Here is a 23,192-nt window from a genome sequence, read left to right on the forward strand (position 1 = left end):
TACAACAAGTTATGTAAATACGAACATTTCATTTCTCTTCCTGTCAATTCCTCCCGGCTTCCCCTTTTCAACATCCCTTCCATTCATTACACAAATTCGCACCATTATTCATGCACACCGTGCTGCGCTACGACCGTAACTAACTATTATAAAACATTTCAAAAGAGAATAAGTATTAATAGACTTTCGGTGTTTTAAAGACTATAACCTGTGCAGAGCAACCAAGCATAGGTAGTAGGTTGATTATATATTTTTACCTTCAATTAGAAATAAATTATGGAACGTAATACCTATATTGCAGGCAATCTGCATGAATGACGATATCTTTGATTATGATTAAAGATCGGTGCGTTTTATCACATTGAAACGCGATTTACTTATTTTCCCACAACTAATAAAGACAAAGCTTTTAGTTATGCGAATTATTTTTTAAATTTTCTGTACATCTTCTGCGCACACTGGCGGATCCAGGGGGGGGGGGCGGACGAACTTTAGTATAGGATTCACACAATTTGTATACGAATTTATTACTTATGTTAAAAATATATACTAATTATTTATATTTTAAACCTATTTCTAGTATGTTGGCCGATTTGGTGGGGTCGGGAGGGAGCGATGGTATCAATCCCGCCCCCCTACACTTTCGAGTGGGGGGGGCGGTCCAATTTATTGGTAGAAATCACAGCCTGCTAACAAATCAATTAAATATCTATATCCTTGCAACTTGTTATTGATATTTTAACCGATCGTTATATTATGTCGTTCCCTGTTTGCCGATTGGTGGGGGGGGGGGAGGAATACCTCTTCTGCCCTCCCCACCTAAACCCTTTGAGTGGGGGGGGCGGTCCGTTTTTATGGAGAAATCATAGTTTGTGAACAAAATTAGTTGAATTAATATATACATTTTATATTATGTCGCTCCCTTTCTGGTATTTTGGCAGATTCGGTAGGGTGAGGGGGGGGGGCGATTACATGTACTGCCCTCCCCACTCTAGCCCTCTGAGTGCTGGGGGGGCGGTCCTATTTTTGTGGAGAATCATAGTTTGTGAATAAAATTAGTTGAATATCTATATAATATAAACTACGTATTGATATGTGACCCATTGTAAATATGTCGTACCACACTCTAATCTCAAATTGTATCATTAGTAAATTTAAATGAAAAAGGGTTGTACCAGGTGGGAGGGGCGATACATACAATCGCATTTCCCCCATCGGACAAATCAATACTTTTTCTTTTTGTATTATAGTTAAGAAATTACAAAATTAAAAAAAATCTGTCACTAATATTATTTATATATACTATAAATTAAATTCTTATATCGAGTCGCCCCATACCTATTCTTTAATGCCAAATGCAATCTTTAGCAGAAATTAGTAAAGGAGCGAGGATTAATCGTTTTCACTCTACCGCCATTCCCATTTCCAGACAGAGTTTTTGTAATTTCACATGAAGTTATCATAAGTATTTTAAGAAAGACTTTGCATTGGAAAAGTTAGAATTCAAACGAAATTTTTCAGTATAAGAGTCATGATTGAGATGAGTTCTAAACTCAAATAACATATTCATAGTCACCTTTTCCCAACCTTTACTCAATGATATTTTTCTAGCTAAATAAATTTGGGACTATAACTCACAATTTATACTAGAGTATTCTTGAATACTATTTATCGAATAAGTTTTTTTTCGGCGGCGATCCTCAAAGCAAAAATCTAAATACGTGGGGTATCCTATCTTTTCAAGGAACAAATCGGTTTTATTTGCAATGTATTATGGGCCTATAAATTCAAATTAGAATATTTTTCAAGTACAACATTATTCGAAAGGTCGTTTTTTTAATAGTATGAATAATGAGCTTCAGGTCAGGAGAATGCGTTTCTGCAGTGAAGAATGCAAGAAAACGCTTTTGGCGTCTTAGCTTCGCCCAGTACTCCATTGATGAAGAATGAGCTGTACTTGTCAGGAGAATGCGTTTCTGCAGTGAAAAAAGCAAGAAAACGCTTTTGGCGTCAAGGCTTCGCCCCAAACTCCATTGATGAATAATGAGCTGTACTTGTCAGGAGAATGCGTTTCTGCAGTGAAAAAAGCAAGCAAACGCTTATGGCGTCGGGGCTTCGCCCCGAACTTCACCAGAGAACCTTAAAGAGCTGCCCCATTTTTTTTGTTTTTCGCCGAAGGTTGAGAAATGCTGCTTTTTTTATTCTCATATTTATATATATATATATATATATACATATATATATATATATGTGTGTGTGTGTGTGTGTGTGTGTGTGTGTGTGTGTGTGCGCGCGCGCGCTCGCGCGCTGTATACACGTTTATGCGTAGGGTTAGGGTTTACTGGGCGTTAGGGTTAGGCTTTGGAATAAAAAATCGCCCCCCCCCCCCACTCCAAAGTTCTGGATCCGCTAGTGTCTGCGCATGTATTCTAAAAGACATTTGGAATTTTAAATTGTGCTTTAAGCGAACTGGTGCGGAAACTACAAATGTTACATGTCTTACTTGTTATCACTAAATTCTAGCTGTTTCCTTGACGGGTACTTACAGTGCCTCCACAAAATATATTTAAATATATCCGATTTTCGATTTTTTGTTTCGCATTTTCACCGCTAACATTTTAAATCTTACGTCTGCTGGCAACTTTGTTGTGATTAAGAAGTATCCGAGTATAGCTTTCTCAGAATTTGTAAATGCAACGCCAGATTTACGGCAGTTTGTCTAACAAGGACCTTAACCTAAAAAAGAAATTGACCTAGATTATCTTTTTTCATGCTATTAAGCTACGTTTTTTTATAGGTAGGTGTCTGAAAAGGAAGCGGAAATGACGTAACTCAAACGAAAACAAGAAAGACATTTTTTAATATTTTTTTAAAGACAAAGATTACAAGAAGTATAAGTGTGTTAATTAGTTTGGATCAGTCATGTCATTACATTTGTAATAGATCTAGACCAAAAAGAATAATTCTGTGCGACTAGAAATATTTTTACCAATTGTTTTTGACTAATTCAGATTATACCATGACTTCAGTCTAGCTCAATTTCTTTCCCTTGTTCAAGATAAATAAAATAATTAATTACCAATAATTAATTAACTAATTGGTTAACTTATTTTATTGATTCTTGTGTTGTCAAGTAGATGAAACAATTATCAAAATTTTAGCTTGATCCGAGATTGGGTTTAGTAGAAATAACGATTATAAACTTTTGACGAGACAGACAAAATTGCTTTGTAAAGACAGATCTTGGGGGAGCTACCATCTGCTACCAAGCGCATCCCCAGGTGGCGGAAGGAGAAAGACCCTTAGATATAACGGTTGGCTGTGAATAGCAAATAAACAGCGGCGGACCAACTGGTTTGCAGTCATGGAGGATGAGGTTAAGTATTCCAGTGGTTAGAATATTTACTAAAAACATCTCAGAATTCCAGGGAAATGATTGCAAAAAGCGAGTATAGGGCGCTCTAACTCTAAACCCGGGTAGATGAAACCCTTTAGCTAGGGATAGCAGTTCATCTAGGAGACAAAACTCCGAAAATAAACACCTGCTGCCTTGCAGATGATCTTGGATGATCAAAGGCTATGGGGGCACACCCAGAAAGAAAAGCAGGCTGAAGTCGGAGTCAATGGGCCTGTTGGCGCATAACACATTGACACGCAACCTCATCCTCATAAAGAATTTTTTTGCAAATCGTGGTCTTGAATCTGTCTAAACTGCGTCTTATTTAGCACTTAAATGATCAAAGAAAAATTTGTTTCAATTATTTACGGGATCTCTTGATACATAAATCCATCAGTCAATCAATTAGTCAGTGGTATTTTGCAAACATAATATCGATTTTTAGCGGCGCCCGTAAGGGGAAAAAGCCGCTATTAGGTTTGTGCAAAATGTCAGTCTGTCCGTCTGTCCGAAGAGATATGAAAAATATTATTTCACCATTAAATGCGGCTTGAAATGTTTAGGTGCAATGGCTACTTTTGGTTTTCTAAAAGCAAACCGTTTAATTTATAAAATTAATTATGCAAGCGATTTTTTCATAAAAATACACCAATTCTAAAACAATTACGTAAATGTAAGGGAAGCAATTTTATAATATGCTAACAAAGATGGACTGTTTTTGTGTATTTTCAGTATCACTAAATCAAATATGTTTATAAAATGTACAAGAAATGTTTACAGCAAATATAAATAATAGTTTAAGGTGTTTTTTCTGGTCAACTAGCTGCTAAAATTAATAGAAAACATTTCTGTTTGTTTATAAAGGCTAATAATGCACTTTGTATGTAAATGTCACGCACATTTTTTAAAATAGACTTTTTATGCAGCGACTTTCGTGCAGTAGCGTAACGTCGTAACATGCTATGGTGCTAAACCAATTCCTTAAACTTTTTTTTTTAAATCTGATTTTATTTATTTTTTGTTTAGTGAAGTTTATTTTTGTGCATTTTGTCTGTTGGTCGGTCTGTCCGTCACGATTAGATTAACAAATAATACTAAAGGAAGGCTATTGTAAATCTGATTTAACCATTAATTTTTCATTCAGGAATATTACAATAGTTTTAAGTATCTATAATAGATTGTTCCGGATGTTTTGTGAAAAACAAATCAATGCCAGCGAATATTTCTTTGCTCTTCTAAATTATATTAGATTTTAGTTCCATGGTTAAACGTTGCAAGAAACACATGATCTTTAATACATTGTTCCAGTTTTTTAATGTAATAGCATATAAATGCTAAATAAAAATATCTATACCGATTTATATTTCAATAACTATAAAGTTGTACCGGATATTGTTTTATAAAAAAATAAATTATGTCAAATGATTGTTTGAAATCGCATAATTGACTAATATTACACTTATATTCTTTGACACTATGTCACTGTAGTTTATTTATCCATATCAACTGTTCCGAATTTTTAACTTAAAACAAATTTATGTCAAATGACTTTATTTTTTTCAAAAATATCGACAATAGGTTGTTCAGGATTTTAAAATAAGAAAGTAATTTACCAGAAACGATTATTGAAAATCACTTTTATTTTATTTTACAGTTAATTTTCTTGCCGAAACATAATAAAAGTTGTTTAATCGGTAAAGAATGTTTCGGATTTTGTTTCAAAATGTTTGAAATCCCTCTTCTAATAAATAAAGAAATAAATTTCTATTTTACGAAAATTGGTTGTTCCGGATTTTTTATGAAAAATATTTTAACTCTATTTATGTAAAATCGCACTTCTCTCTTACACTACATTTAACTTTCTAGCTAAAATGTTAGACAATCTTATTATCGTTAATATTATGTTCCGATTTTTAAGGAAAACAACTTCCTAACACCAAAGAATGGTTTTAAAATCTCTCCATAAGGCTATGGTACATCTAATTTTCATAACAGACCATCCCACAAATTTAATTAACTGTATCTCACTATAAATACATAAACATCCGGAACAATCTATTATAGAAACTTAAAACTAATGCAATGTTTCGGAAGCGAAATTAAATTTTAATCAGATTTTCAATAACTTTTAGTCTTTTTTTTTTCTCGCTATTAATATGACGGACAGACAGACTGACAGACAAAACAAAAAAAGCGTCTTTAATCCCTTTACATATATGTAATATATATATTCAGTCTAACTAACCATCAAATGAAATGCTAAAAGAACTCACTCGGTGCACCAATGTCTATGAACCCTCGAGAAGCTGCTCGTATAGAAGACATTTTTTAGTCTAACTAGGACGTTTGTTGTAAAATGTTTTACATGTTTCGGATGTTCCTTCAGAGTAGAAGATAGTTTACTTCCTAGTCCAAACCTCCCGCAGGACGACGGGGGATGGGAGCGGGCAGGATTTGAACCCTCGACCATCGATAAATTCGAACGACAGTCCAGCGCGCAAACCGCACGACCAGGCAGCCACCCTGACGTGTGACGTAATGGAATTTTTTTCCTTTGACGTCATATAGAATAAATTCTTTAAATGAAATGCTAAAACAACTCGGTATAGTAATGTTTATTAAACCTCGTAATGTGACTCGCATTTTAAAAATACAATAGCTAGATTTAGATCTAATCTAGATATTTTATACTAGATCTAGATATTTTTTAAACACTAGAACTAGATTTTTTACACTAGATCTAAATTATTTTTTTACACTAGAGCTAGATTATTAAAAACTAGATTAAGATTTAAGTTCTTATTAAAATCATTGTAGAATCTAGATCTAGAATTTCTTGGTCTAGTTTAGAATGTTTTGTTGTTTTACATGTTTCGGATGTTCCTTTAGAGTTGTAGTCCAAACCTCCCTCAGGACGACGGGGGATGGGAGCGGGTAGGGTTTGAACCTGGGACCATCGATGAATCCAAACGACAGTCCAGCGCGCAAACCTCACTACCAGACAGCCATGATTTAGACTAAAAAAACTTTTTACAACGTCAAATGAATCTTTGAAACATTATTACTTTTAACAATCAAAACAAAATCACGTCTTGGATATTCCTTGCGAATATGCGGATCCGACAGGGATCCGTCTCCCACGGGGGTCGTCTCCCACGGGGGCCGCCTCTGAGTTTGTGTGTCAACACAAACTCTCTTTGTAATCTTGTTTCTAATCTCTTTCTGTCAAGTAAAGTAATGCTCTAAAACTGATGTCACGTGTAAAACTTTCTCTCTCTAGGATACTTGAAGTGAACATGAATACATTGTACTGTAGTTCCAATTATGTAGAAGTATTAGAAGGCACGATGACGCTTAGAAGTGCACTATGTCGGTCTAATGACTATACCGCCAAATATCAAGCTTCTAAATCAAACAGACTTACTGTCAATTACAGAGGAACTACTAAAGGCTATACAGGCTTCAGAGCTGTCTTCTTCATTCGAAGTAAGTCATTCGAAGTAAGTCATTCGAAGTAAGTCATTAGAAGTAAGTCATTAGAAGTAAGTCATTCGAAGTAAGTCATTAGAAGTAAGTCATTCGAAGTAAGTCATTAGAAGTAAGTCATTAGAAGTAAGTCATTAGAAGTAAGTCATTCGAAGTAAGTCATTAGAAGTAAGTCATTCGAAGTAAGTCATTAGAAGTAAGTCATTAGAAGTAAGTCATTAGAAGTAAGTCATTAGAAGTAAGTCATTCGAAGTAAGTCATTAGAAGTAAGTCATTCGAAGTAAGTCATTAGAAGTAAGTCATTAGAAGTAAGTCATTAGAAGTAAGTCATTAGAAGTAAGTCATTAGAAGTAAGTCATTAGAAGTAAGTCATTAAAAGTAAGTCATTAGAAGTAAGTCATTAGAAGTAAGTCATTAGAAGTAAGTCATTAGAAGTAAGTCATTAGAAGTAAGTCATTAGAAGTAAGTCATTGGTAGAACAGAATATCCCAATTTCTTTGTCGCATGCGTATCTGAAAATGTCACGCTTGACAGCATACGATAACGACAAACCATAGATGGTCAACAGACAATAGTATTAGGTCACATTGCGTGTGCGTGAGAAAGTAAAGCAGATCATTCAACATGATGTAGGGTTAACGTGAAATTGTGGGATGCTTATAGAACTTACTATCAATGATGAAAACATTCAAGAAAGATCGATTTACGCCACCAAATAAAGAAAGTATAGCTAACTATCCGGTTGTACACAGCTGAGTATCCTTAACATTGGTCATTGTCATAAGTACATTTTTTAAACTGTGCTAATTTCCTATAAGATTATTAATGTTTTCCTGTTTTTTCAATATGTTTTAGTTCAACTATAATATTCTATTCAAATTATCATTTTTACGAGCAATGTTTAATTTGGATTAAATATTTTATTGAATAGAGTTTAAAGCATTTAACTCAAGTAAATTAACATTCGTCGCTAAGTTACATCAATGTATCACAGTAGTATGCCTTTACTTACATTGATTACCGCACATGATTGGACCCTTCGGGGGGGGGGGGGGGGGCCGACTCTGTGATGGCGTGCATTTATAGGTTCTTCGTTAAAAATGAAATAAATGAAATATTTATTATTTTTAAATTCCAATTCACTTTTTTTTAAACAAATGTTTGCAAATGTAGTAACTCAAAAGTATATTTGTACATTTCATTATAATTTGATGTTCTTTTGTTATTTAATAATGTATTTTTTTAAAGTTTGAATATCTTTTTGGTCTCGCCCTTGGGTGAAAAGACCCTGGACAGCTGCACAATCTGTCTTTATTCTTCCTGGGCCAATGTATTATTTATGTAAAATCAAATACTTCAAATATTTTTGAAAACGTTTGTGGTTTATGGCTAAATAGACAAGCAACATGTTCAAATACTTAAAAGAAGGGGAAAAAAAGAGAGTTTATCGAAGGGAAACAACCGCTAATTGCTGCTATTTATCTCAAGATGTAAGAGTTTATCTGCCTTTCTGCTATATAAAACAAAACTTATTATTTAGAACTAATTGATTAATTTTTTTTTAGGTTTTTGATTGATAGTGTATTGTCATCGACTAAGAATAATTATGCAAAAAACTTCAACTTGGAAGTGGGACAAATATGTGACAAAACTTAACCAGGGGAATAGATCAGTATATACATCCACATCTCATTCAGTAGCATTTATTTTCCCATATTTATTATATCAAAGACAATAATTAATTACCAGTAATAATTTTAAAAAGTGGCTTAATTTTTTAATTGACTCATGATTCGTTAAGTACACTGAATAATTGTGCAAAGTTTCAACTTAAGCCTAGAATGGGAAGTGGCAGAGAAAAAAAAAAACACTTTTTGGGATTCATACAGACACACAGTTAGAGCGAGTTGATATTTTTTACTTCCTTACTTAGACTCAGTTAATTACTTTTTACATAGATGCAGATCCTCCCTTGGCGTTTTGCGCATTGGGCTGCAAGCTGTCTCCACAAAGATCTGTCACTGGAAAAGTCTGAAGCACTCTTCCCACCTGGAGTCCACTGATCCATGAAAATGTGGCGCCAAGTTATACGAGGACGTCCCTGTTTGCGCTTTCCTCCTATTGGCCCCCATGTCATCGCGCTCTTGGTATGCATAGTTCATTTTGTTGGAGAACATGTCCCAGAAACCTCATGTGACGCTCTGTCACAACCTCCTTAAGTGTTCGAATCCAGATCGGAATAGGAATTCCTTTTTTCGAGACCCTATCTCTGTAACTGACTCCACAAATCCATCCAAAAAGACCTCAGCCTTTGGAAAATGCTCCCTGCCTTTCCTATTCGGCATGCTGCGCCATGGTAGGCAATTCCCATCGTTTGTTATGATGCTGCCAATGTATGTAAACTTGTCCAACTCTTCAAGCTTTGACTGGCCAAGTCTGATGGGGGCAACCTTTGCCTTCTATCCCACTCGCATAATTTTAGTCTTATCCACGTTTATGTGGAGGCCAATTTTGGATGCCTCTCTATCTAGCCTCTCCGTCATTTCTTATATTCATTTATTTGTAGACTCGAGTAGTGCAATAACGTCGTCGAGTTTATATAAGCTTTGTTAAAAAAAGAACAAAGCTTATATTAAGTGAAGGGAGAAAAAAAAAATTATCAGTAATTGATTAACTAATTGGTTACTTTTTTGTTATGAAGTGATAGGGTGAAATTTCAAATTGGTCTGAGAACCGGAAGTGGATAAAAATATGTGTGAAAGAATCCACTGAGACAGACAAACAGACGGAGTGAGTGAATACAAGCTTTGTTTGTTAAAAGATTGTATTGATATAACAAAAGCTTTTTTTGTGTTTATTTAAAATGGCGATATTCTGATTAAATAAGAACAATCTGGTATAAACTTTGTCACATGTAAATTATGAGTGAGTCTGGTGTGAATGTACACTTTGGTTTCTTATAGTTATAATGTTTTTTGTTTGGTGTAATGCACAAATTGTAAGACAAATTTCCTTACGGATAATAAAGATTATTATTATTATTATTATTATTATTATCTAGACAACTCTGCTGTGTTAACTGAACCAACTGGCTATATAGCAAGCCCAGGGTATCCATATCCATTGAACTACAAAATATATAGCCAATACACCTGGCTTATAACAGCTAGACCAGGTCAAGTTATTACATTAAGGTAAAATGTTTTAATGTTTTGGATGTTCCTGCAGAGTTGAAGATAATTTAGTTCCTGGTCCAAAGCTCCCGCAGGACGACTGTGAATGGGAGCAGGCAGGGTTTGAACTCGGGACCATCGATGAGTCCGAACGACAGTCCAGTGCTCAAACCACATGACAAGGCAGCCATCCAAGAGTCAATTTTTTAATATCTTTTTTTCATTTTATCCATTCATTTTTTTTTATAACTTATGTACTGCGAACTGAAACAAAGATAGATACATAGACAGATGCATACAAAGAATCATAGATTCGGTAGATTAGATTAATAAACATACAAACGGCCTGATGGACGGACACACAGACAGACAGCAGTAGGGCCCGCTTTAGGTAATTGCCTTAGACGAAGTAAATGGTTCAAATGAAATAGAAATACAATAAATTAGGACCGAAATATACACAATTAATTAAAAACATTCCTGTATCTTAATCAATAGATAAGTTAAATTCATGTAACCCCGATAGCACCAATTTGCTTCTTGGACGATTCATGAATCACCAGACTAGAAATAACGTTTCGACATTTCACCAAAAGGAAGAAACAATGGTCTTCTAATATATACAGGGTGCGTCAAAAAAATGTATACACACTTTGAACTGTCATAGACAATTTATTTCCCATTCTACAATGCTAAATTTCTGGACATGGAAAGCTTAATGTCTAATTGGAAAAATAAATGTGATTGATGTGAGAAATGTCCAAAGTGGTGTAATACAGTCTAATAAGTAGATCTAAACATTCATGAATAATAATAATAATATGTTAATGTCGGTTTGGACGACGTAGGGCATGAGATTCGCCAATGGGAAGAAAAAAAAAAACCACGGAAAATTTCAGGCTTTATTAGATGGGGACAACATTGAAAAGGCTGCTTCTTTAGCATGGCTCAAAGCAGGTCATCTCTCCCCTGAAACAGAAGGCTTTGTCACAGCAATACAAAACAGAGTAATCAGGACAAAAAATTACGAGAAGCATTTTCTATAACTCAATGTTGTTGACAAATGCCGAAAATGTTGCAAAGCTAATACACCAGCACTTGGCTTTGACACACAATTTGATCGGTAAGGAAACTCCCCTCTTATTGCAAATACACACCACAACAGGTTCTCGAGTCTACTTATCATTAGCTGTACTGGGATAGGCCTATCTTGACCGACAAAACGGTAGATTTTAATCGCCCTGGTCTGTTTCTCATCGAAAAAGAAAAAGCCGCTACCATTATTGATATCGCCGTACCACTGTCTTATAATGTAAGAAAAACTGAGATAGAATACGCCGAAAATATTGGAACCTTGAAAATTAAGCGTTTATGGAGGTTATTGTCACGAGTCGAGTCTGTTACCTATTTCGACCAGTTTCTAGAAGCAAGTTCAAACCAGTGCAAGTGTCCAGCGTAAACAAGTTAATTTTAGATATCCAATCAAAGAAAGAGGTTAAGGGAAAAAATAGCACACGTCAGCTTCTAGAAGGTCAAAGTTACTAAAATAATTATCTGAGAAAGTTCCATGATTCTGGAACGTACGATCAAAGAAAGTATAAATAAGGGGAAAGTCAGTTAGACGGGGTCCTCGCTCAGTCCTCGCATAGTAGTAGTTCTTGTAGAGCGATGGTCCTCGCTCAGTCCTCGATTAGTAATAAGTTTTGTGATATTAGCGGGTCCATTAAGTAAAGTTTTAGTAGTTGAAGTTGAAGTTATATTATGTGAAGTTTTATGTATCTTTAAGTTTTATTTATGAAGTGTCAAGTTGTTATTGAATTAAGAAGTTAATTTGATGTGAAAGTTGAAGAAGTTATTAAAGAAGTTTGAAGAAAATACAGAGAGATGTTTCTTTCTTCATTTCATTGAATTGTCAAGTTTGATAATATAATCCCCGGCAAGTGTGATCGTCATTTCCTATGAATTCATCAACTTATTAATACATCCTTCGGCAAGTTCGTCACAGTTATCTAAAACAACAATATACCCTATTGTTATATCAACCGATATGATAATAACAACCGATCTCACAGATACCTTCAAGGCCATTGACATTATAGGAACAGTCTCGTTGCCTGTCAGAGGCAGGTACTACTGAAGACCTGCCTCATCACCAGAAAATTTCTCTGTGGAAACTGAGAAAAGGCACTACGATGAATTTTGTTTCCCTTTAACAAAACTCGACCCTGGCGGCGCCAGAGAATGAATGCTCGTTCTTTTCTAACATAATAATAATAATAATCTTTATTGTTCGTATGGAAATTTGTCTTACAATTTATGCATTACACCAAACAAAACAATGTAACCCTAAATCATAGTAGAGACCTTGAGTTCTGCATACAGTTCTATTTTTTCTATTAAAAATTTCTTTGAGTCCTGTTCGAGGCACCCACTATTTGGAGGCTTTAGGCGGTAGCCTAGTTAGCATATACCAAGTCCGGCCCTGCGGACAGGCAGACAGACAGACAGACAGACAGACAGCTAGCTAGCTAGATAGATAGATAGATAGATAGATAGATAGATAGATAGACTTCTTTTACAAATAGGAGAGACCAAATATAAACAAAACATACAAAACATCTTCTAAAACATACCTTTAAAAGTTATCAATGAAGCACCCGGTATTTTTACACTTAAAATGACACAGTCGTTCTGAATCAAACCTTATAAAGTAATGAAAAGGATACCTATTTTTTTTGTAATTTATATTTACGATTGAACCAAAATATTTTTTTTTTATTTCTATTTTAGCACAAACGGAAGCATTGTATCTACATCTGATTACGTTTACATATACGATGGGCAATATCGAGTAGATGTGATTTTATTAAAGAGATACACTGGGCCATGGTCCATGCAGTCTGTGACATCTACAAGTAACTACATGCTGGTGGTGTTTAGTACCTCTTACAGCTGGTCTTCTAGTTCAAGTTATTACGGCTTCAGTGGATCCTATCAGGTGTATGGTGGTAAGTGATGAATATGCTACGAGCAGATGAGACCGAAACAGACTCATCTGTAGTAGATTATGGGGACTTTAATCTTGATTCAACAAAAAATAATATGTCAATAATAACCTCATTTACACTACTCCATTTTCCTCTTTCAACACGCATTCGCACCATTCCATATTCGCACCATTCCACATTCACACCATTCTACATTCGCACCACTCCACAATCGCACCATTCTACATTCGCACCACTCCAAAATCGCACCATTCCACATTCGCCTCATTCCACAAACGCACCATTCCACAATCGCCTCATTCCACAATCGCCTCATTCCATAATCGCCTCATTCCACAATCGCTCCATTCCACAATCGCCTCATTCCACAATCGCCTCATTCCACAATCGCATCATTCCACAATCGCCTCATTCCACAATCGCCTCATTCCACAATCGCTCCATTCCACAATCGCCTCATTCCACAATCGCCTCATTCCACAATCGCCTCATTCCACAATCGCCTCATTCCACAATCGCTCCATTCCACAATCGCCTCATTCCACAATCGCCTCATTCCACAATCGCCTCATTCCACAATCGCACCATTCCACAATCGCGTCATTCCACATTCACACCATTCCACAATCGCACCATTCCACATTCACATCATTCCACATTCGCACCATTCCACATTCACACCATTCTACATTCGCACCACTCCAAAATCGCACCATTCCACATTCGCACCATTCCACAATCGCACCATTCCACAATCGACTCATTCCACAATCGCCTCATTCCACAATCGCACCATTCCACAATCGCCTCATTCCACAATCGCACCATTCCACAATCGCACCATTCCACAATCGCACCATTCCACAATCGCACCATTCCACAATCGCCTCATTCCACAAACGCACCATTCCACAAACGCACCATTCCACAATCGCACCATTCCACAATCGCCTCATTCCACAAACGCACCATTCCACAAACGCACCATTCCACAAACGCACCATTCCACAAACGCACCATTCCACAATCGCACCATTCCACAATCGCCTCATTCCACAAACGCACCATTCCACAAACGCACCATTCCACAAACGCACCATTCCACAAACGCACCATTCCACAAACGCACCATTCCACAAACGCACCATTCCACAATCGCCTCATTCCACAATCGCCTCATTCCACAAACGCACCATTCCACAATCGCCTCATTCCACAATCGCCTCATTTAAAAATCGCACCATTCCACAATCGCCTCATTCCACAATCGCACCATTCCACAATCGCACCATTCCACAATCCCCTCATTCCACAATCGCCTCATTCCACAAACGCACCATTCCACAATCGCCTCATTCCACAATCGCACCATTCCACAATCGCACCATTCCACAATCGCCTCATTCCACAATCGCACCATTCCACAATCGCACCATTCCACAATCGCCTCATTCCACAAACGCACCATTCCACAAACGCACCATTCCACAATCGCCTCATTCCACAATCGCACCATTCCACAATCGCCTCATTCCACAATCGCACCTTTCCACAATCGCACCATTCCACAATCGCCTCATTCCACAATCGCACCATTCCACAATCGCACCATTCCACAATCGCCTCATTCCACAATCGCACCATTCCACAATCGCACCATTCCACAATCGCCTCATTCCACAATCGCCTCATTCCACAATCGCACCATTCCACAATCGCACCATTCCACAATCTCACCATTCCACAATCGCCTCATTCCACAAAAGCACCATTCCACAAACGCACCATTCCACAATCGCCTCATTCCACAATCGCACCATTCCACAATCGCACCATTCCACAATCGCCTCATTCCACAAACGCACCATTCCACAATCGCCTCATTCCACAATTGCCTCATTCCACAAACGCACCATTCCACAATCGCCTCATTCCACAATCGCCTCATTCCACAATCGCACCATTCCACAATCGCCTCATTCCACAATCGCCTCATTCCACAAACACACCATTCCACAATTGCCTCATTCCACAATCGCCTCATTCCACAATCGCACCATTCCACAATCGCCTCATTCCACAATCGCACCATTCCACAATCGCCTCATTCCACAATCGCACCATTCCACAATCGCCTCATTCCACAATCGCACCATTCCACAATCGCCTCATTCCACAATCGCACCATTCCACAATCGCACCATTCCACAATCGCCTCATTCCACAAACGCACCATTCCACAAACGCACCATTCCACAATCGCCTCATTCCACAATCGCACCATTCCACAATCGCACCATTCCACAATCGCCCCATTCCACAATCGCCTCATTCCACAAACGCATCATTCCACAAACGCACCATTCCACAATCGCCTCATTCCACAATCGCCCCATTCCACAATCGCCTCATTCCACAAACGCATCATTCCACAAACGCACCATTCCACAATCGCCTCATTCCACAATCGCACCATTCCACAATCGCACCATTTCACAATCGCACCATTCCACAATCGCACCATTCCACAATCGCACCATTCCACAATCGCCTCATTCCACAATCGCACCATTCCACAATCGCCTCATTCCACAATCGCACCACTCCACAATCGCACCATTCCACAATCGCACCATTCCACAATCGCACCACTCCAAATACACGCACTGCTGCACAGGTAACAAAATAAAATGTTGATATTTGTTCATCGCTCGCTGTACCTTTCTCCTTCTACCTGTAGGTAGCTCTCTCTGTCTTTCTCTCTGTCTTTCTCTCTGTCTTTCTCTCTGTCTTTCTCTCTTTTCTTTCTAAATAATGGTTCTTATTCATTTTCTTCTCATCGAGAACAATAATCGTCTTAAAGTGACAGGGCTGTTAGCTTAAATCTTTGAAAATGTATTATCCAATGCTGGCCTCTTTCAGTCGATGAACGATAATGGTTCCTCTCGAACACTTTTTCATGTGACTATTGTGGAGTGACACTCCCGTCCACATATATCGCAGGTTAAGGTAAGGTGACTTGCACTTCGGCAGTAGAGGAGACTGCGCCGTTGAACAGCACAGTACCCATCATAGTTTGGTGAAAGGAGACAATACATTTAGCATTTAGGGTAGACTGCATAGTATCGGTACAATTTTAAAGAGGCCATCTCTACTGACTAGATCGAAGGCCTTTGTCAGGTCAATGAATGCAATGTACAAAGGCATCCTTTGCTCTCTGCACTTTTCCTGAAGTTGACGGATGGAGAAAATCATGTCAATTGTGGATCTCCCTTAGAGAAAGCCACACTGTGAGTTTTTGTAGCCTGGGCAGTATCACTCGAGCGAAGACTTTGCCAACAATGCTTAGAAAGGAGATCCCCCTGTAATTGTTCCAGTCACTTCTGTCACATTAGTTCTTGTACAGGGTAACGAATAAAGATCTTAGCAGCCCGCAGTTTAAAGCTTTGAACATTAATTTATTATTAATTAAGTAACTGATATAATATTAAAAAAAAACAAAACAATTTTTGCTTTGAATGATTCACTTCTAGTTCTGTATGGAGAGTCGTGTAACATTACTGATACATGTATACAAGGACTGACCTGCCTTGGCGGAGTGTGTGGCTGCTTAGCGAGCCAATATTATAACCAGACAATTTGCAAAAGTAGTAAGTATATTTTCTTTAACCATGATGAAATCTAGATCTGAAGGAGCGGTGGTCGAGTGGTAAAACACGCGGATTCCAAAACGGAACTCGGGTTCAATTCTTTGTGGAGACTGGGATTTTTAATTTTGGCAATTTTTAGGGAGCTTTTGAGCCCAACCAGCTCAAATATGTAATTGGCATTAGTTTGTGGAAAACTAAAGATGGTGGATCGTTGTTCTGGCCACATGACACCCTCGTTAACCATGGAACACAGAAACAGATGACCTTTACATCAACTGCCCTATAGATTGCAAGATTTGAAACTGGAACTTTTTAAAATGTAGGTCTATATGTTGCAAACAGTATACGTCGAAAACATTGTACTGCCGGTAAAATATAGTTTCAAAGTTTTGTACGAAACCTGATAGGACGTAAGCAATATTTTGCTTAATTTAGTATCACACCATTTTTGTGTAGCTAGGTGAGGGGGGCGGGAGTGCTAGACATGAGATCAAAGCTCATTTTTAATTGTCTTTAAGAATAATTTTTAGTTCCGTGATTGGTAGGCAGTAGCGTCACTAGAGGAGTGTGGGGGGGTGCGGTCCGCAACGGGTGACACCTGTTAATGGGGTGACACCCTAATAAAAAAATGCGTTTATGAATAACTGACAATTGAAAAAAATAAATGACAGTGGCTAAATATTGGAACATGTTATTCACAATTAATAAATAGATCTTTATGCTTTTTTTTTTCATTTGGGCTAAACATATTTTAATTTTTTTAATGATATTATTCCAAAATGCTATGTCATACTTAATATATCAAGGATAACGTGAAACCCTATTTTTACTTGTATACCAGCTTCATGCACTGGTGGATCCAGGGGGGGGGGCGGTAGGGGCGATCGCCCCCCCCCCCACACTCGGCCGACCAAAGGGGGGGGGGCCGAGGAACTTTAGTATAGGATTCACACAATTTGTATACGAATTTATTACTTATGTTAAAAATATATACTAATTATTTATATTTCAATCTATTTTTAGATTATTTCGCCCCCCCCCTCTAGTATGTTGGCCGATTTGGTGGGGTCGGGAGGGGGCGATGGTATCAATCCCGCCCCCCCTACACTTTTGAGTGGGGGGGGCGGTCCAATTTATTGGTAGAAATCACAGCCTGCTAGCAAATCAATTAATTATCTATATCCTTGTAACTTGTTATTGATATTTTAACCGATCTTTATATTATGTCGTTCCCTGTTTGCCGATTGGTGGGGGGGGGGACGAATACCTCTTCTGCCCTTCCCACCTAAACCCTTTGAGTGGGGGGGGCGGTCCGTTTTTATGGAGAAATCATAGTTTGTGAACAAAATTAGTTGAATTAATATATAAATTTTATATTATGTTTCTCCGTTTATGGTATTTTGGCCGATTCGGTGGGGTGAGGGGGGTGGGGCGATTGCATGTACTGCACTCCCCACTCTAGTCCTCTGAGTGCTGGGGGGGGCGGTCCTATTTTTATGGAGAATCATAGTTTGTGAACAAAATTAGTTGAATATCTATATAATATAAACTACGTATTGATATGTGATCCATTGTAAATATGTCGTACCACACTCTAATCTCAAATTGTATCATTAGTAAATTTAAATGAAAAAGGGTTGTACCAGGTGGGAGGGGCGATACATGCAATCGCATTTCCCCCATCGGACAAATCAATACTTTTTCTTTTTGTATTATAGTTAAGAAATTACAAAATTAAAAAAATCTGTCACTAATATAATTTATATATACTATAAATTAAATTCTTATATCGAGTCGCCCCATACCTATTCTTTAATGCCAAATGCAATCTTTAGCAGAAATTAGTAAAGGAGCGGGGATTAATCGTTTTCACTCTACCGCCATTCCCATTTCCAGACAAAGTTTTTGTAATTTCACATGAAGTTATCATAAGTATTTTAAGAAAGTCTTTGCATTGGAAAAGTTAGAATTCAAACGAAATTTTTCAGTATAAGCGTCATGATTGAGATGAGTTCTAAACTCAAATAAGATATTCATAGTCGTCTTTTCCCAACCTTTTCAATCTGATATTTTTCTAGCTAAATAAACTTGGGACTATAACTCACAATTTATACTAGAGTTTTCTTGAATAATATTTATCGAATAAGTTTTTTTTCGGCGGCGATCCTCAAAGCCAAAATCTAAATACGTGGGGTATCCTATCTTTTCAAGGAACAACTCGGTTTTATTTGCAATGTTTTATGGGCCTATAAATTCAAATTAGAATATTTTTCAAGTACAACATTATTCGAAAGGTCGTTTTTTAATAGTATGAATAATGAGCTTCAGGTCAGGAGAATGCGTTTCTGCAGTGAAGAATGCAAGAAAACGCTTTTGGCGTCGGGGCTTCGCCCCTAACTTCATTTATGGGTAATGAGTTGTAGATGTCAGGAAAATGCGTTTCTGCAGAGAAGAATGCAAGAAAACGCTTTTGGCGTCGGGGCTTCGCCCCGAACTTCATTTATTGGTAATGAGTTGTAGATGTCAGGAAAATGCGTTTCTGCAGAGAAGAATGCAAGAAAACGCTTTAAGCGTCGGGGCTTCGCCCCGTACTCCATTGATGAATAATGAGCTGTACTTGTCAGGAGAATGCGTTTCTGCAGTGAAAAAAGCAAGAAAACGCTTATGGCGTCGGGGCTTCGCCCCGAACTTCACCAGAGAACCTTATAGTGCTGCCCCAGTTGTTTTGTTTTTCGCCGAAGGTTGAGAAATGCTGCTTATTTTATTCTCATATTTATATATATATATATATATATATATATATATACATATGTGTGTGTGTGTGTGTGCGCGTGTGTGTGTGTGTGCACGTTTATGCGTAGTGTTAGGGTTTACTGGGCGTTAGGGTTAGGGTTTGGAAAAAAAATCGCCCCCCCCCCACTCCAAAGTTCTGGATCCGCTAGTGGCTTCATGTATGTATATGAACACTGCTTTGATTTTTAAAATCGTTTTAGTCAAATCTAATTTGTAGCTAGCACCGTAATATCAGGACGCCAACCAATAGTCCCTATTTAACAAAAGACGACATTCTTCCGGCATAAAATATTATTGAAATCTCACATGTAATTAATGTAAATTTAGTTGAATCGGAAAGTAAAAGAGTGGTCATTGAGATTTCTGAAGATTATGATCTAATTTCATTTTTCTGTAAATGAAGCTCTAGCCAGGATAAAGGAAATGTTACAATGTGACAGTCGAATCATATACTTGAATATTTTAGGGGATTTTTTTTCCACGAATGATTCTGATGCTTCCATTGCTTCCTAATGGGTACGATTTAGTCACTTAATAGCAACAAACTGTTTGTAAAATGTTTTGTAAAATGTTTGACATGTTTCGGATGTTCCTTCAGAGTTTAAGATAGTTTACTTCCTAGTCCAAACCTCCCGCAGGACGACGGGGGATGGGAGCGGGCAGGGTTTGAACCCTCGACCGTCGATAAATCCGAACGACAGTCCAGCGCGCAAACCGCACGACCAGGCAGCCATCCTTTTGTAGTCGACAATTCCACTAATTGTATTGAAATAAAGTCCGATATTGGAAAATTAAAAGACATATGAAGAATTCTTCTGGATTTGAAAGAAAAAAGTTGTTGAGATCAACTTAATATCTTAAAATGTGTAGAAAAGGTTGAGCTTAAATTTATACGTGGAGCCCAAAGATATAAAAATGCTGCTTCAATGTCTGGAACCATGGAGGAGTATAGGAAGTTTATTAACAACCATATAGAATAGCTATTTAATAGATGTATACAATATTAACTCAATCTATTTGGTCAACATTCGTTTTCAGAACATAGCTTTTTTTCCTAGCATTTTTTTGGATACAATTGAAATGCTTTTTTTTTCGTTCTGAAATTATTGCCACTAGAGACTCAGCCTAAGGTCTTTTATTTTACATATCTTAACTTTTTTTTTTTTGGTTGGGGGGGGGAGATGTACTAGAAGGCCAAATATACACAAGTGTAGGCCTATCTTTAGAGTATTGTCAAAGTGTTGATTAATTAATTAAACCTTTTCTTTAACAATTGCCTAGCTCGTTAGCGCAAAGTGTTTCAAAAAAGACTCTTCTTAAAAAAAAAAGAATTGTGATTCAGAAAAAAAAAAAAGAAGAAGATACCAGGAGAGCAATAATAAGATGTCGGATTCACTATTAAAGAAGAGAATACGTGGTTTATTCTTTTGTGCTTTGATCGTTTTTTTTAACTCTGAGCTTCAACTCCTACTCGAAGCAATCATTGATCTAGCAGATAAGTTTGGAGCAATCCAACCGAAACATTCTTCAGTTCAACAACCAACAAAGTATTGTAGATGTCAGTCTCAAAATATTGGCGTAAATGTTGATTATTCAGAAGGCGATATTCAAACATTAATACCACGTCTGAGAAGGGATTTAAAGGCAACAAAAGTTATTCTTGAAGAATATAAAAGAGTTGACAGTGCAATGATTCTTATGCCACTAAGACCCTCAAAAAAACACATCTCTAAATCATTTAACAAAGCCGTTTCTTATTGTTACGTTTTGTTCTATGAAGAGACTCTTTTAACACTACACCAACACATAACGTCAACCTCATAGTTTATAATTAATTTAATCTTCATTAACACTGTAAACACTATTTAGTTTCTATTCCTCCATTTTTGTTCTCCCCCCCCCCTTTTCAACAGGCAAGACAACGCCTCATCTAAACTGTTGCAACGTCTAGAAAACATCATTAAAAAAAAGCATCAAAAATTACACTCACAACATTACCACATTGAAAGGAACTTTTTGAACAAAAGTGCCTAAGAAAAATCGAAAAAATCTTGGAAGACAACGGCCACCCGCTCCATCAGAACTACGTCAGGTCGTCGCGAAGTGGTCGACTGCTGTCAATCAAAACAAGAACGGAGCGGTACAAAAACTCGTCCGTACCTCACTCGGTCAGACTCTATCACCTCCACTCATTGATCAGGGAACATGAAATGCACCAAGATACCTGTGTGTAGTCGCTGAATGATTTCTTTAAGTTGTCTAGGATCAATAAAGCAGTCTTAGTCTTAGTTTTAAGCATTCGCACCATTTCACATTTACACTATGATGCGCACGTAACACTTACCATCGGCATATCTATGGCGTCATGTGAGAAAGGATTTCAAATTAAAATGAAGAACTTTTTGAGACAAAGGAACTAACGACACCTTTCACCACTTTCACAAAGGGAATTTTATTAAAAACGAAATCGTCTATGACATTAACTTTGATCAACTTAATAAGTTTTCAAGTTTAAAATCCAGAAAGAAACCCAGTGTAATTTACTAATGGTTGCGTTGTTGTAAAATTGAACTATAGATCAATGGTAATGTCTTCAATTCCAAAGACTAAGGATGCGTTCAGAGTTTCACATGACTACACAAACCCAGTAAACTATATATAAATTGTAATCAACAACTGAATTTTAAAATTTAATAGACACCCATTTTATTATTGTTGAACAATCAAATAACGTAGGTAATTATAAACTATATGTATTACAGCGCAACAAACAAACGAAAAAAAAAGTTTTTTTTTAAAGAGGGGGGTTGACACCCTGAGCTGAGCGCACCGGCTGACACACACCCTAGTGACGCCACTGCTAATAAAATATTTTTTTCCACATGCTTTTGGCAAGATGTCAAAGGCGTCACATAACATAGCTGGAACCAAAAACATCCTATAGTAAAAATATGGAAAACAAATTTAGAGAGTTTATACTCAAAGGTACTCAAAGGCGGCCCCGGAAGGTTCCGATCATGAGTCATCTGTTTTGAGCAGTGCCGAGAGAGAGAAGCATGATTTAGAATGTTTAGCACAAAACTTTCAGCTATTAACAACCACATTCCTACGTATGTTCCTCCAAAGACATGTGCAAGACGAAGCTGTTGGATTGTCTGTCACGCTGGCGGCGTAATGTCACAAAATGCAAAGATACGGCAGGGGTAACCTGGCAAAAGCTGAAGGAGCTGTGACCAAGCCATAGTGTCAAAAAAAAAATACAACACTAAATGGATTTGATGACATAATCCTCTAGATCCAGTCGATACTTGACCATAGGACAAGCCGTCCCACTTTTTCGAAAGAGATTTGACTTGTGATAGTAAATGTGTAAATATACCTGTAATAACAATAAACACTGCCAACAAATCTTGTTCTAAAAAACGTGTATATGATGCATTCTTACTTTTTAAACATGACAGACGGACAGACGTTTGGGCAGACCACACAACGTAAAAGCAGCTTTCCCCCCTGCATGTGTCTTGTAAATTACTTAAATAAATAGAGTACAATCTACTTAAGAAGAAAGTTTTTATGTTATTTTAATATTACGCTCGTTGTTGGAACTCTATGGTTTAAAAAATTACATTCATTCACTACTTTTTGAGCTTGTTAAGTAATTCTTGATGGTTTTATGCATAAAGGT

The 23,192-nt window shown here is 37.2% G+C and overlaps 1 protein-coding gene across 1 annotated transcript in view; it reads left to right on the top strand.

Moving 5' to 3' along the window:
* Positions 1–23,192, top strand: part of LOC106066266 (prion-like-(Q/N-rich) domain-bearing protein 25) — a 39,205-nt gene that overhangs the window by 3,045 nt on the left and 12,968 nt on the right. Inside the window, exons 4-7 of the mRNA XM_056032132.1 lie at positions 6,678–6,883; positions 9,945–10,077; positions 12,847–13,064; positions 16,598–16,714. Of these exons, the coding sequence (XP_055888107.1) occupies positions 6,678–6,883; positions 9,945–10,077; positions 12,847–13,064; positions 16,598–16,714 (674 nt within the window). The remainder of the gene's footprint in view (positions 1–6,677; positions 6,884–9,944; positions 10,078–12,846; positions 13,065–16,597; positions 16,715–23,192) is intronic.

This window comes from Biomphalaria glabrata, chromosome 6 (genome assembly GCF_947242115.1).
Source record: "Biomphalaria glabrata chromosome 6, xgBioGlab47.1, whole genome shotgun sequence".
In the NCBI taxonomy this organism is placed as follows: Eukaryota; Metazoa; Mollusca; class Gastropoda; family Planorbidae; genus Biomphalaria; species Biomphalaria glabrata.